General features: G+C 39.0%; 1 protein-coding gene across 2 annotated transcripts in view; it reads left to right on the plus strand.

The window, feature by feature from the left end:
- The window catches only part of EML6 (EMAP like 6), a 275,740-nt gene that overhangs the window by 181,649 nt on the left and 76,975 nt on the right, over positions 1-17,116 (plus strand). For both annotated transcript variants that reach the window (XM_044263968.1, XM_044263967.1), the window contains exons 15-16: positions 929-1,034; positions 7,847-7,940. In XM_044263968.1, the coding sequence (XP_044119903.1) occupies positions 929-1,034; positions 7,847-7,940 (200 nt within the window). The remainder of the gene's footprint in view (positions 1-928; positions 1,035-7,846; positions 7,941-17,116) is intronic.

Below are 17,116 nucleotides of genomic sequence, written 5' to 3' on the forward strand. Positions count from 1 at the left end.
TTGTACTTTGTACTTTTCACTCTCCTCCCTCCCCCTTTTATTGTTCTTATAAACAGATGATGCTTGATTCATGTGCATTTAATAACTTTGCTTTGAAAGAAGAGCAGAGATTGGTTCTTTGTGTAAACCCCTGAGGAGATAACCACATTCTATACTGTAATTGCTGAGAGACAAACCAGTGACAAATCAGTACACCAGTAACCTCTCCAGGGGTAACTGGGCCTCCATACAACAGTGTAGGAGTTGGCTGGATTCTGCTTAGTTATGTGCATGCTTTTATGTCCCTTTTTCCCTCTTATATTCATTTCACCCAACAGGGTTCTTTTTTTCCCTTACAATTAAGTGAGGAAAATGACTTTACTAGTAAAACTTTTTTCCATTGTTGGGAATTAGTGGGAGAGAAGTTTGTATCCCCTCAAGGAGAATCCACCTTAAGAACAGGTAAGCCACGAAACTGTCATTTCCCAGGGGAGAAGCAGAGCCAGGCCTTCTCGGGGTGAGTGAAATAATTGAGATGGGTGACAGAACCCTGAGGTCAGGACCGTAACAATGTGCAGGTGACTTCCTTGACCAAGAAGTGGAATTGTATGTGGAGTTGAGAAGGCAGGAGAGAGAAATGTCAAACTAACCCAAAAAGCACAGTGGACATTTGATTGTACCTTCCCTGGCAGCTATGGGCCAGGTTAGGCCAGCCTGGCGCCCAGTTTGATGCCCAGAACGAGCCTGTAAGACTCTTTGTGCCTCTGTTTTCTCATCTGGAAAATAACGGTGTCAGGCCAGATGATTTCTGAGAGAGGCTGCCTACTCTCCAGATGTGGTTTTAGATTTCTGAGAAGCACATGACTCGAAGGCTCTCTAAGAATGACCCTTAGGAATCATTCTCGTTAAAATTTCTGAGTAGTTAATAACGCTCATCCTGTTATTTAAGGTTGGAAGAGATGCTGCTATTCACGTGTGGGACACACAAACTCTAAAATGTCTGTCGCTACTGAAAGGACAACACCAGAGAGGAGTGTGTGCGCTCGATTTTTCAGGTAAGCACCCGTTTTCCACAGAAGTCACTGATGGTTTTTGTATTTACTTAGGCCCGGGTTTTGGGGGTTTTGTTTTTGATTTTACAGGCTCCTAATTAGTCGAGTTCTGTTTGTAATAAGCTAAGCCCTTGGTACGTCAGCTATCCAGACTCAGACCAGAAATCAGATATGTGAATACCTCACACAAAAAATGTGCTATTTAGATTACACGTCCTCTCCCAGTTTCCTCTCTCCTAAGTCATTACCCAGAGCTCCCACTGTGCTCTGCATTTGTTCGAGCTGTTTGAAATCCAGAGCAGCTGTTGCTGTAGAGAGTCTTAGGTGCGAATGTCTGGCAGTGACTCAGAACATCAATTTCATCTCTCCAAATAAGTGGGAGTGTGGCACTTGCAATTTAAAATATACAAAACTAGAGGGAGGGCTGCAAATTCTCTGCAAAGGGCCACTTTACAACCTTGAGTTTTGGAAATAAATTTCAGATTGAAAACAACAGAGCTGGGTTTTCCATCTCCTTAATTTAAGATTTGAACACAGTACTATTAGAATACTAGCTGATGAATGTCATTTCCTTTACGGTGAGGCCGTTTCTTTAAGCTAGAATGGAGAATGAGGCCCTATCACCAGAGGTGTTTTTATCTGGAATTTTAAATTCCAATTGTAGAAGTTAGATAAGTAGAAAAATTATAAACTTTCTACCCAAAATTGGTTCTTTAATTTCTTTTTTTTTCTAAATTCCATTCAGATGTTTAATATGTGCAGTGTGTGTAATGTTAATCATTAAGTTCAATGACCCCACAACTGCATTCTCTTTCCTCTGTCCCCCTCTCTCTACTTCCCTCGCTCAGGCCTGAACTCCTTCTCATCTCTGCCATGATAGTCGTGCTGGACTCTGATTCCATTCCATCTCCACTTTCTCAGTCCTTCCCATGCAGTTCTGGAGTCTTCTGGAAACACAGTTACATTGCTACATTGCTGCCATGGTTGGTTGGCTCCTCTTGGTTGGCTGACTCAGGGCTGAGCCTTTGGTTGGTCATTCACGACCTTCTATGATGTGGCCTCAACTTTCCTTTGCGGTGTTTCCACCCACCCACCCACTCACTCATGTTCTGTTAGGTCTCCCTAGCTGTAGAACCGAAATGCATGTTTCTCCTTCTTTTTGCCTGTGTCCCTTTGCTCATGCTGCTGCCACATGCCCATTTACGTTCTCCCATCTTTTAAGATCATGCTGCAAGTTTCTCATACAACCTTCCAGGGAGAAATAACCTTCCCCTTGTTCTGCATCCCTGGCCTGTGGCTGTCATCGTCCTCATGCTGCCTGTTGGGGTCCATGTGGTGCAGTAGCTGTTAGTGCTAGTGCCCTTCTCACACAGTAACCTACTGGGCCAGCAGAGCCCGTCCCTCTCCTCCCCACCATGCACATTGTTGTGCTGCGGACACAGAAGTGACTCCAAAACTGAAGGAATGAATGAGGCTTTGCCTCATACACTTATCTCACCTGTCACTGCTACTACTAGAACCTCACACTGTAAACCATGTTTGGGTGAAAATGATCTCTTTTATGTTTTAACTTCCAGTAACATGGGGCAGTGTTGGGGGGATTGTTTGTGACTCCATACTCTCACATACTGTAAACTACTGTACAAATCGGAATTGTTGTATCATTATTAGAGGCTATTTGATACTTTCTGTGGTTTTTGAACTAATAAAACTCCAGGCTAGAGTCCCTACTCCACACTGGCAGGCATGTGAGGTCAGGAATGCATGAGTACCGAGGGAGAGAGAACAGTTTGGCATGCCACCTGCCTGCACTAAGCCTGGATGACACACCCAGTGACAGTGAATACAAAGTCCCAAACTTCCTGAAGTTAGATGGGCCTACAGCTTTAAAATAGGAGTGTCGTATGTCCTTGATAAAGCAGTAAAATCTGAAAGGAAATCACAGTTTGCATTCAAACATGGTTCTCTTCCAAGGATGTGAATGAATTTCCTCTGCTTTTTTTCCATGGCTCTACTCCTCAGTAGCTCAGCTGCCCTTTTCCTAAAATTAACTCTGTGAACCAATACATATGTATGTACTTAATATAAAAATTATATTACTAAATATGCTTTAGAGAAGTAGTAAGAGACCCATTAGCAAAAATAAATAAAACATAAATGTGCATTAAATTATAGAGAATCTAATATATTCATATTTTTGGCAACATTAAAAATTGACTCTATAACTCCAGCAGATAATTTGGCACCATGTAATAAAAGCTATAACTCAAAATGACAAGTCTGCAGACTATGTGTATTTCATACATATTTCTATGTATTAAGTGAAAGAGAAAAATAGAATTCAAAATAGCATCTATTCACTGATTTCCACTGAAAATGTGTGTATATGTATTAACGTATAAGCAGAGTGGCAGGAAATTTAGAATAATGTAAATTGAATTTAATAATCAGAATATTTTTTCTGTAGAATTAATTTCTTGGTTTTTAAATTAAGATACATCAAAAGAACTAATGCCTGTTACTTGCATACCTTTAGGGAAGGGATTAGAGGAATGTTGATCAAAGACATTGAATAGAGATGAGTTAGTAGCAGTAAGCTGGTCCCCAGTAACTTGTGTTTGATCCTTCTTTGAATGTGTAACACTTACCTGAGACAAATTATGATGGCTGGTTGATCTTTGTGGTCTCCCTGGCACCTCCCGAAGGTGTGAGCAGAGGTCTCTTTGATTTAAGTTATATTGATAGTACTTTGTGTGATAATGATAAAACAAAAAGCCCTGTATCACGTTCTAGACCAAGAATGGAGATCCAGAGAGTTTGTTGGTATGGCTGGGGAAAAGTCAGACCATGGCAGATCCTGAGCTAGAACCCAGGTCTCCTGGCCTCAGTGCAGTAAGAAGGCCACCAGGCCTGGGGTTTTGACCTGACAAGAGCTATGCCAGGAACTCTCCACTGAGCCCTCTTGCCCACTCCTGCCTCTGCCCTCCATCAGAGCCAGTGCAAACTCTGAGTGTGAGAATCATCCCTGGAGCCCTCAGTGTCCCCCGTTTACCCAAAGGCAAGTGTCTCCAGCTGCCCCACCTCGCCTTGCCGGTGTGGAGGTGGAATGGTGCTCAGGGGCACCATACAAACAACCCCCAGTGAAAAGAGAACCCTGTCCTAGAACAGCCCCGAATCACACATTGATGTGAATAGGAACAGGAGCAACTATGCCTTTCTTTTAGCCTAAGTCAACATGCCAAGAGAGATTACTTAGATTTCCCTATTGATCCACATGAGCAAGGCACCAACACTGGCCATTATCTAGCTGGTGGCACCATCTGTGTACCTCAGGACCCCATATCCATCCATTTCTTATAAGCCAGCTCACTTGGGGAGGTATTGTAGAGACCTGATAGGACATTTGTCTCTTATTAGAAGAAAAAATTGTCATGGAAATACAGAGCAGGCAACAAATAGATGTGAAAATGAGACAAGCAGTCATACATGGGGGTTTAGATTAATCTGTTCTTGCCTCTGTTGTTAAGCAAACAAAAAGACATTTTTAATGGAAAAACATAACACATAACTCTGTAAACAAGAAGGAATGAATTTGCATGATCTCACTTAATTCAGAGACTCTTTGCTCTGTGAGTGTATTACCACTGACTAGGGAAAAACGGAGCCATCTTTGATTTTGTGCTTACAGGACAGAAGGTGCCTCCATGTGAATAGGAAACCAGATTAGAAGCAAAGTTTCAGCCACATAATTTTTTAAAAATTTAATATCCTACTCATATTTTTAAAAATCTTCACTGAATAATACTGATTTCCACAAGGGCACTTCCAAGACTAACTGGATTTCACTATGTTCAATCCTAAAAATCTATGCATTTTTTTATGAGCCCTGAATGCAGGGACCAACTTGTAATTGTTGAAGGAGAGATTTTCTCTTTCCACTATGCCCTTTACTGTTGACATTAAGTGCCTTAGAATTATTTCTGGACCATGTCACCAAATATCCATAATTAATACATACTGTGACTGGAAAGATTTAAAAAGGACATTACCTTGACTCTAAAAATATGGCTGGAAAAAAAAAAAAAACAACCTCCAACTGGTCAAGGAACAATGGATTTTCAAAGCAAAAGCCAAGTCTCCTTGGGGGACGGTGGAAGAGGGCAAAAACTAGGAAAAGATAAAAAGGTGGCCAATTATATTTCCGAACCATGTGGTATGCAGAAATCGCTTACACCTGCAGAATGTAAGAAAAGGTCACTATCCTAAAGAAGAGGCGCGTCTGGAGGTTGTTGAGGTACCTCTGGATTTGACTGTTCTTCATTTCTCCTCATAGTCATGAATTGAGGTAGAAAGGAATATAACCATGAAAAGCTGATAGGGCGTTGCAGAAATGCTAATAAAAACCTCCCAAAATTAATTTACCCCAAGACCTTCTTCCAAAGGCACAAAACTTGAACCGTCCTTTTCAATGTGTGGATGCTTGCCTTCTAAGGATATATTAATATAGATACACAGGTTATGAAAGGAAACACAAAATGTAGACTTAATAAATGGGGAAAAAAGAGGCACTGAATATTAGTGCCAAGTTTTTGAAAGAAATGATAATTAAAACAAATAAAATTTGTATAGCTAGATAACATAGCATATTGTCTTTCCCTTCATACTACCCGTAAACACATTTTTTTTGAAGATTTATTTATTTTAGAGGGAGAGTGTGTGAGTGGGGGAGGGCAGAGGGAGAGGAGAGAAGCAGACTCCCTGCTGAGTGGGGAGCCCACTGCTGGGCTTGATCCTAGAACCCCAAGATCACGACCTGAGCCTACACTAAGACTTGGAGACTTCACCGGCTAAGCCACCCAGGCGCCCCCATATGCACACCCTATCTTTGTCTCCCTCTTCCTCCTCAGTGTCACCAATATTCCTCAGCGTTCACTGGAAACTAGCTTAGTGGGAGGATCACAAAGGAAATGGGATATGATTATTCTAAGCTCTAGCAGAGCTTATAAGCTAAAAAAGGAGAGCGGAATCTCCGAAAAATAAAATCACCAAAATACAGAGACATAGCACTACAGAAGCAGAACCAGGCACCCCAAGAGGTACAGAAAGAGTAATGTTGGTAATGAATAGGAAGCCATGATCAGTTCCCTCTCCCAATTGTTTAGAAAGAGACCTCACACAATTTAAAGCCTGGTAATGGTTAAGTATAAGGACTATCCTTCATCTTGATTCAGAAGACACATTTGTGTATCGTAATCCCTTGATAATTTAGCACTTTTGGAAAGCATGAATGTCTCATCTGGTACTGAGCCCAATAGCTTGAAAGGGTTCATGTAACTTTCAAACTCTTGCCTCATACTTAGTCCAGGATTGAGGAGGATTTGTTTGTTAAGCCAGGCTCTTCCTTTCTCTGACTCTGCTGCTGCCTCTGGAGACGGAAGCTTGGTGGCTTGGGGGACCATCTGGCACAAGGAAGGGCTCTCACAGGTGGGGCACTAGTTAGCAGATGGGGAGGGTTGCCAGATTTAGCCAATGGAAATACAGAAGGCCAAATAATTTTTTAGTACAAGTATGTTCCATGCAATGCACCTATAAATACATAATTTAAATAATGCATGGGACCTACATATACTAAGAAATTATTCATGACTTATCTGAAATTCCAGTTTAACTAGGCCTCCTTTATTTTACCTGGCCACTCTAATGGGACATCTACCCCAGACCTGCCTTTGAAAATACCAGTTAAGACCCTGGGTGGACTGGGGAAAAATAGCACATTAGATACTTGTGTTTCTTTGCCCCCATATTGTGGGTCCTCTGTCATCCCAGAAGACACCTGCTAAACTGATAGTGAATCTAGTCACCCGTCTCCCGTCTCCCAGTCAGCACGGAGCTAAGGTGGTGTCGCTGAGCCCAGACACTCCTCCTGTGAGTCTGGCTTGTGAGGAGGAAGCAAGGGGAGGACTTGCTAACTCTATGGCCTCTTTGGTCTTGAAGTCTTGAAGGGAAAAAGCATATAAACTATTTTTGATTTTCAATTAAATTACATAGACAATATATTTTAAGTTTTTTTTAAAAACAACCCAAGTGTCTATGTTATAGTCATCATTGATGATACTATAAATAATATTTAATACTAGAGGCAAATGTTCATCATACAACAAATGAAAAAAGATTAGATAATACTATATTCATTATCATCCTGGTTTTGTTTTTTAAAAGCATGTGGAGAAACTGACAGGATATATAGGTAGGCCTAGAGGCCTAAAAATTGGGATGAGTTTTAAATTTCCTCTATCTATATTTTCTAAATGTCCTATAATAAGCATAGTACATTTGAAACAGGGAATCTAAGAGATTAAGATTTTTTAATTATAATATCTTTTGAAAGAATTTTTGAAATAAAATTTAGTTTCTATAATGCTCTTATCTTGGAGATTTAAATAGAATCTGATTTTTTGAAGCTGAAAATAGACTGAGTCATAAAGCCAAATGGCTCTTTGAGAAAATGTCATGAGCTTTGTTTGTCATAAAATAGACAAGGCTTTTGTGATGTACCTGGGAGGCCTCCCCCAGCTCTGTGTCTCATACTGGAGTGTTAGATCAGTGATTTAATTCATCAGCCAGTTATGATGGGTTAGGAAGCTCAACTGTTACTAGTTATTCCATGAGGTCCAGCTAGTATATCATACTTCTAACATATTGTAGCCTAAATAATACTCTTAAGACCCATTTCATATTTGTCTTTACAGTATATAAAATGATTTGGTTTTAATTGAAGAAATGAGTCATTTGCCATTTGTGTTGTTTTCATACAGCTGATGGAAAATGTCTGGTGTCGGTTGGTTTAGACGATTTTCACAGTATTGTGTTTTGGGACTGGAAAAAGGGAGAAAAGATAGCCACCACAAGGTAAGGCGGTGCCGAGGTCATGCGGCATCCTGCTGATTCACTCGTTTCAGTAAAGGTCAATAGTTTCCATTTCTGGTCAGATTTCATCTTCAAACTCATCTTCTCACTCACTCAGAAGTGAAAACATGCTACAATATTTCATGGAGACAGACCTGACTTAGAGCAGTTAATGTTTGTTTCAGAGAACTGGAAAATTCTGAAACCCTTTCCAGAAAGTTACTCATCACTTTGCTTTTAGTAATATATTCATTGCCTTTATCAAAGCTTTCTCCAGCAGTAGAAAAGCAGCTATTCTCAGACTTGGGGCTCGCCCCTTGTTTTTCGACCATCTTGCCTCTGGTAGAGGAGTGTCAATGTCACTCGAGTCAGAAGTCCCATTTGTCATGAGGCTGTGTCATGCTGGGAAGGAGGCCCTGTCGTGTGCATCTGCCTCTCGCTTTCAAAGCAGGCAAATTGTTTCCCTAATCTCCCCATCTTATAAATAGACTTTCCAACACCGACTGCTGTTTATAGGCCACCTGTCCTCCCTGACCCCACCCTCCCTCCCTGCTGAATCAGCCTGAGGTCTGAACACTGCTTTCTACTCCTACTTACGCTGGACTTAGCTGTTTGCCCAGCGGTGGTCAGAGGTCAACATAGTTGGCAGTCCAGGCCCAGTGATACAATTCGCTGCTCAAGACGGGTTATCAGCTTACCTCTCGACTAGCTCTTCTCCACATGAACCAACATCGTTTCTGTCTCTCAGTATAAAGTCATTTTTAAGTTAATGGCTTTGAACCTCAGTATTCACTTTGTATATTAATATTTCCCTTCACAGTATTACGTAGGAAGATAGGGTTTGGGTGTTTTTTTTTGTTTGTTTTGTTTTTTTGCAATTTGATTAAGTGAATGAAGATCTGTGAGTTGTTGGAGACTCAGAGCAGGAACAGATGGAGCCCTGAGGACTCCAGCTGACCATCTTAGGAGAAAGACAGAAGATTTTCTAATAAGTGCTATTGAGATGAAATTCTTGGCAGCAAATAACAACTCATAAATCTGCCTGCCCAAGTGGGCTTTCTTGGTCTCTCTTTCTAGAATACCACTCTGTTTTATCATTCCCTACTAGTACTCAGATTCAGCTCCTCATTAGAACTCTGCTTTTCCTTTAGACTAATACACTGAATTTTAGTTTAATATTTCTGATAACATACCAATTGAAACGCAGATTAGTTTAGGCAAAGCACATGTCTGCATTTCTAAAGCAATAGAAAAGCAATTTTCCTGCTAGAAAACCCTCTGCAACCTTCTGTGGCACAGCTGTTGTATGCCAGGAACATTCATAGAAATGGAAGAAATAAATATTCAAATTTTAAGGGTATATATTTTATATACTGGGTAGGATTACTTCTATTAAATTAACACAAAGTGACTTAACACCATTATATTAGTAGCACACTTTATTTTTGGAATTGCTCCCAAGCCTTATGTCACATTCCCCAAACAGGACACCTGCAAAATTGCCCTCCAAGAATATTTTTGCAATTGTAACATTAACCAGTGCTCTTTCCAAGAAGGAATGTCATGGATTGCTAAAGTTCTTTGAAGACAACTAGGTTTTAAAACAATAAATAGGTAAATACTAAAATACCTCTTTACATAATATTTATATAAATTTATATAATAATATAAATAAATACAAATATACAAATCAAAACTCTGTTGCCTTCAGTCACATACTTAGGCAGATAGAAACCTTAAAAACCGGGGCATTAGAGGTGCCTGGCTGGCTCAGTCAGGAGAGCGTGCGGCTCTGGATCTCGGGGTTGTGAATTTGAGCCCCATGCTGGGTGTGGAGATTACTTTAAAAAACAACAACAACAACACAGGCATGCGCGCGTGCGCGCGCGCGCACACACACACACACACAGACCAAAACTGGGCCATGAAAGAAGTGACAAAGAAAAACAGGTGACACTTTACTGAAGTCACTTTTACTTTACTGAAGACACTTTACTTGAAGCCAGTAAGGCTTCAAGGAGTCTTCATAGCTCCTGAGAGGGCTTGATTCACTCAGTGACACCCCTCACTTTGTACTTGTGTGTATCAGTCATGCCAGTGATGGGCACGAGCCCAGCTTAGCCGCAAATCTGCTTCTGGCAGCCTCCCTCAACCCCCAACCCCGGGATGTGAGAGCTGCCCCTGGAGGGATGGGCAAGGCAGGAGCCATGGGGAGTTACCAGCTGACACCAGGTCTAAGGGGCGCCGCCTGCACTTGTGAAAATGCTGCATGGAAACTCCTTTGTTCTCAACTCAGAAAAACTAGAGAAATCCGGGATTGGAACGTGGAGCTCTTACTGCAAGATTGCTCTGAGACTTAATCCCAATCTCTGAATGGTTCTTTCATCTCTTTGCTAATTTTCATGAAAGATTTCAATCACCTCTGTTACAAATGAATTTTTTCAGTTTTTTTTTTCCTTTTGAAGGTTGTTCAGATTTTAGTGTTATAGTTGAGTGACCCATTTAATAACCAAAGCCAATCTCTTACGGACAGGAGTTAAATTGCCTAATATCAGTGTCAGTCAGAGAAGAATAAGGAGATAATCAGGTACCTCTATGTCCCTTTATTTGCATTTCAAATCAAATACACCAGTAGTCCCCCTGTGGGGGACAGTGACTAATTATTGACAGGCTTCATCTCAGAAGCACGAATAGGAGGCAAAAGGTACAGTAGTCAAGGTGCCTAACAAGAATACTTACACTGTCCGTGTGACATAATTGCACTCCTGGAAAGCTCAGGGACAAAACATGGGCCCGGGAAGAGCAGGTACACAGACTTGCAGAGTGTGTGTTTCTATGTGAGCCCTGTTGTTTGGTTTTTTATAGGTCCCCACCTGGATATGCATTTAGGGAATGGGATAAAGTCTCCTGCAGACCAAATTGGCACCTTTCTTTTCTCACTTTCCTTTTTAAAAATGAGTATCTCTTTTTTAGAATCACATGCATTACTCTTTTCTGTTTTCAAAATAATGCATGATCAATATAGAAAAGTTACCACAAAAAAGCGCCAACAGGAAAATGAAAATAATCCATTATTCTACAACCCACGACAGAGCCAACATTTTAGCGTATGTTCTTTAGTGTATATTGTTCTAGTATGCTTATCCATTTTTATTCCTATGTGAGATATTTCACATAGGGCTCTGCAACTGGCTTCTTTTTGTCATTCGCCAGTATGCCCTCTCACTTTACTCTTACTGTTACCTAACTTGTTCTTTTTTATTATTCTGTATTGTAGGCTCTTTTTAAAATTTTTTTATAAGCATATGTTGTCCTTTTTTATTTTTTTTTCAAATATTTATTTGGTTTCTAGTTAGTTACTATATAGTGTAGTATTGGTTTCAGGAGTAGAATTCAGTGGTTAACCACTTACGTACAACACCCAGAGCTCATCTCAAGTGCCCTACTTAATACCTATCACTCATTTATTCCATCCCCTCACTCCCTTCCCTCCATCAACCTGCACTTTGTTCCCTATAGTTGAGTCTCTTACGGTGTGTTTCCCTCTCTCTCTCTCTCTCCTTCCCCCTTCCGTGTGTTCATCTGTTTTGTTTCTTAAATTCTACATATGAGTGAAGTCATATGGTATTTGTCTTTCTCTGGCTTATTTCATTTAGCATAATATACTCTAGTTCCATCCACACTGTTGCAAGTGGCAAAGTTCATTCTTTTTAATGGCTGAGTAATATTCCACCATGTATGTATGTATGTATGTATATATACACACACACACACACACACACACACACACACCACTATCCAGTCAGGAGTCAGTGGACATTTGAGCTCTTTCCGTAGTTTGGCTATTATTGGTAATGCTGCTATAAACATTGGGGTGCACATGTCCCTTTGTATCTGTATTTTTGTAGCCTTGGGGTAAATACCTAGTAGTACTATCACTGGATTGTAAGGTAGTTCTATTTTTAGCTTTTCAAGGATTCTCCATACTGTTTCCCTGAGTGGCCACACTAGTTTGCATTCCCACCAACAGTGTAAGAGGGTTCCCCTTTCTCCACATCCTCATGAATACCTGTTGTTCCCTGTGATGTTAATTTTAGGTATCATGACAGGTGTGAGTGTTATCTCTTCATGGTTTTGATTTGTATTTCCCTGATGCTGAGTGGTTGAGTGTCTTTCCATATGTCTGTTAGCCATGTAGATGTCTTTCAAAAAATAACTATTCATATTTTCTATCTATTTCCTAACTGGATTATTTGGTTTTTGGATGTTGAGTTTGAGAAGTTCTTCATAGATTTTGGATACTAAACTTTTATCACATATGTCACTTGCAAACATCTTCCATTCTGTAGGTTGCCTTTTAGTTTTATTGATTGTTTCCTTCACTATGCAGAAGCTTTTTATCTTGACAAAGTCCCTATAGTTCATTTTTGCTTTTGTTTCCCTTGCCTCAGGAGATTATACCTAGTAGGAAGCTGCTATAGCCGAGGTCCCAGGGGTTGCTGCCTGTTTTTTCCTCTAGGATCTTGATCGTTTCCTGTTTCACATTTAGGTCCTTCATCCATTTTGAATTTATTTTTGTGTATGGTGTAAGAAAGTGGTCCGGTTTCATTGTTCTGCATGTTGCTGTCCAGTTTTCCCAATATGTCACGTTGGAGAGACTGTTTTTTTCCATTTGATATTCTTTGCTGCTTTGCTGAAGATTAGTTGAACATGGGATGCCTGGGTGGCTCAGTCAGTTATGCATCTGACTCTTGATTTTGGCTCAGGTCGTGATCTCAGGGTCATGAGTTCGAATGCCATGTCAGACTCCACACCAAGCGTAAAGTCTGCTTGGGATTCTCTCTCCCAACCCCTCTGCCCCTCCCCCATGTTCGCATGTACTCTCTCTCTTAAAAAAAAAAAAAATGACCATACAGTTGTGGGTCCATTTCTGGGTTCTTTATTCTGTCCTATTAATCTGTGGTTGTTTTTGTGCCAGTAGCATATTGTTACGATCACTACAGTTTTGTAATATAGCTTGAGGTCTGAATTGTGATGCCTCCAGCTTTCCTTTTCTTTATCAGGGTTGCTTTGGCTACTTGGGGTCTTTTGTGGTTCCATACAAATTTTAGGATTGTTTATTCTAGCTCTGCAAAAAAAAAAAAAATGCCAGTGGTATTTTGATAGGAACAGCATTAAATGTGTACTTGCTTTGGGCACTATAGCCATATTTTAATAATATTTGTTCTTCCAATTTATTAGCATGGAATGTTTTTCCATTTTTTGTGTGTCTTCCTCGATTTTTTTCATCAGTATTCATTTCCAGAGTACAGATCATTTACTTCGTATGTTTATTCATAGGTATCTTATGGTTTTTGGTGTATTATAAGCTATTTCAAATCTTTTTTGAAGATGGGGTATAATTCAGTCATTCTTTCACTCTTCCAAGTTGTGGGCTACCTCTACAAAAAAAGAGAGTGCAAATCACAGACAGGCCTGGGCCTCTAAGCAAATGAAGGGTTCTGAATAGAACATTTGGGAACCAACTTACCTTTGTGCAGCTGCCCTGGACTTCTGAAAGAGGGACATTCCTTCCCTCTTCCACTGCACTCCCACTGCACTTCCCTCTTTTACTGCACTTGCCCTATGGGGTGAATTACTTACGACTCTGGCATGAGGAATCATCCTTTATTAGGGCAGAAGGACAGTCTTCCACATTCTAACTTTCTGGTTAGGACCTGTAACTCTTTCCATTTTATTTTTCTTACTGACATAGTTGTAGGCAACTACCTTACAGATTTAACAAGGGTTTAAGGGAAAGATTGCAGAAATATCCACGAATGTCCTTTATGTAGATGTTGACATTAAACATTAACCTGCCATCATTCATCAAAAAATTGGATGAAAACTAAAAAGTGCTCTCAAAAAATTTTTTTCCCAACTATCTATAAATATTTGGCATTGGATAAACACAAAACAGTCCTCTTTTCTGTGTGGGAAATGTAATTTGTTATACATGCTCTCAATTTTCATGTCAGTTTTCTCTAGCATCTTCTCTCTAAAGTTTTTATTAATGATTTAGGATCCATGGGGATTTTCCTCCAAGCAAGAAATCTTTGGACACTTAATGTCTTTTATGATTTTCTGGTCTATTTCTCATCTTGGTGTTAAGCATATTTTCTCTCCTTTCATATCTATACTTTTTAATCTCTCTGTCCTTATTTTCCTGATAACCTCCAGTGATGTATCTTGGCCCTAATGTCCATGTGTCACTGTGGACTTTCAAAGAAATGAAGAAAGAAATTTCAAACATCAGTTCTTCTCCTTTCCCTGCCTATTACTGTAGGGCCCATGTAATGGGCATGGAGATGCTCTGTCCTGTTCTTTCAGTTTATTATGGAAAATTTCAAAGTTACACAGAAGTGGAGGAAATAGCATAGTGGACTCCCTTTCACCCAGCTGCTTCATTCTACAGATGGCACAAATCTTTCCCCCCTCATTTTTTTCTTTTACTCAATTTTTTGCTAGAATACTTTAATATTCTAGCAATATTTGCTAGCATGTTTTAAAGAAAATTTGAGACATTGTGTCATTTGACCTATATATGCTTCATTAAACATTTCTAACTTAAACATTTTTATTTTATTATTTAAGTGAAGTGTAGTGGATCTACAATGTTATCTGAGTTTCAGGTGTATAACGTAGTGATTTGACATTTATATACATTTTGAAATGCTTAACATGGTAGGTGTAGTTATCTATCACCATCCAAAGTTGTTAAAATATTGACTATCTTCCCTCCTATACTTTTCATCCATAACTGATTTATTTCATAACTGTCAGGTTGTAATCCCCTTCAGCTGTTTTGGCCATTCTCCAAGCTCCATCCCCTGTGCAACCATAAATTTGTTCTCTGTACTTATGAGTCTGTTTCAATTTTGTTTCATTTGCTCATTTGGTTTTTAGATTCCACATGTCAGTGAAATCTCATGGGATTTGTCATTCTCTGTCCGACTTATTTCACTTAACATAATACTCTCTAGGTCTATCTATATTGTTGCAAAAGGCATGATTTCATTCTTTTTAATGGTTGAGTGATATTCGTGTGTGTGTGTGTGTCTGTGTGTGTGTGTCTATACACACACCACATCTTCCTTGTCCACTCATCTATGGTGAACACTTGGGTTGCTTCTATATCTTGGCTATTGTAAGAAATGCTGAAATAAATATAGGGGTGCATAGATCTTTTGGAATTAGTGCTTTTGTTTCCTTTGGGTAAATATCCAGTCATGGAATTATTGGATCCTGTATTTTTTTTTTCAGTTTTTTGAGGAACTTCCATACTGTTTTCCACAGTGGCTGCACCAATTTGTATTCTCACCAACAGTACATGAGGGTTCCTTTTTCTCCACATCCCTGCCAACACCTGTTATTTCTTATATTTTTGATAGTAGCCATTCTGACAGGTGTGAAGTGGTATCTCATTGCACTTTTGATTTGTATTTCCCTGATGATGAGTGATGTTGAGTATCTTTTTATGTGTCTGTTGTCCACCTGTATGTCTTCTTTAGAAGAATGTCTATTCAAGTGTGCCACCCATTTTTTAATGGGATTTTTTATGGTGTTGAGTTGTATAATTTTTTTATATTTTGCATATATCATATACAAATATATATATATATATATATATCATTTGCCAATATCTTCTCCCATTCCCTAGGTTACTTTTTTGTTTTGTTGATGGTTTCCTTTGCTGTGAAAAATCTTATTTTAGTGTCCTGATAATTTATTTTTGCTTTTGTTTATCTTACCTGAGGAGATGTATCCTTAAATATGTTGTTGAGGTCAATGTCTAAGAGATTGCTGCCCATGTTTTCTTGTATGATTTTTATGGTTTCAAGTCCACATTTTGGTCTTTATTTGCATTTTTTGTGTGCGTGGTATAAGAAAGTGCTCTTGTGTCCTTCTTTTGTATATAGCTCTCCAGTTTCCTCAGCACCGTTTGTTGAAAAGGCTTTGACCAATTATAAATTCTTGCCTCTTTTGTTGTAAATTAATTGACCATATAGGCATGGATTTATTTCTTGGCTCCCTATATTATTCCATTCATTTATATGTCTGTCTGTGTGCCAGTATCATACTGTTTGGTTACTATAACTTGGTAATGTACCTTGAAATCTGGGATTGTGATAACCTCCTGCTTTGTTCTTAAGATTTCTTTGACTGACTATTCAAGGTCTTTGTGGTTCCATGTAGATTTTAGGATTATTTGTTCTAGTTCTGTGAAAAATGCTATTGGTATTTTGATAGTGATTTCTCTGAATTTTTAGAGTGCTTTGGGTACTATGGACATTTTAACAATATTAATGCTTCTAACCCATGAGCATGGTATATCTTTACATTTGTTTTTGTCATCTTTAGTTTCTTTCATCAGTGTCTTATAGGTTTTAGAGTATAGGACTTTAACCTCCTTGATTAAGTTTAATTGTAGGTAACTTATTCTTTTTGGTACAATTATAAATTGGGTTGCTTTTCTTAATTTCTCTTTTTACTACTTATTAGTATATAGAAATACAACAGACTTCTGTGTACTAATTTTTATCCTGCAATTTTACTGAACTTGTTTATTAGATCTAAGAGTAAGGCCATGTATGAAAAACCCACAGCTAACATCATACGGAATGGTGAAAAACTAAAAGCTTTTCCTCTAAGATAGGAAAAAGACAAGGATGTACTTTCTCACCACTTTCATTCAACATAGTACTGGAAGTCATAGCTACAGCAATCAGACAAGAAAAAGAAACAAAAGGCATCCAAATTGGTGAGGAAAAGGCAAAACTGTCACTATTTGCATATGGCATGATCTTATATATAGAAAACCCTAATGACTCCACCAAAGGTTCCTGCATGTCTTCTCATGGCTTGATAGCTCATTTCTCTTTATCACTGAATGATACTCCATTATAAGAAGGTACCACTTTTTTTTCTTACTTACCTGTGGAAGGACATCTTGATTGCTTCCAAGTTTTGTCAATTAGAAGTACAACTGCTGTAAACATCTATGAGTAGGTTTTGGTGTTGAATTTATACCTTGATTTTTTTGTTGTTGTGTATACAGTCATTTATTCCATTGTATTTTTCAGTTGTTTGTTGTATATGTTGTTGATTCTGTCTTTAATTTTGTATGCTGTAGCTTGACT

Source organism: Neovison vison, chromosome 8 (assembly GCF_020171115.1).
Source record: "Neovison vison isolate M4711 chromosome 8, ASM_NN_V1, whole genome shotgun sequence".
NCBI lineage: Eukaryota > Metazoa > Chordata > Mammalia > Carnivora > Mustelidae > Neogale > Neogale vison.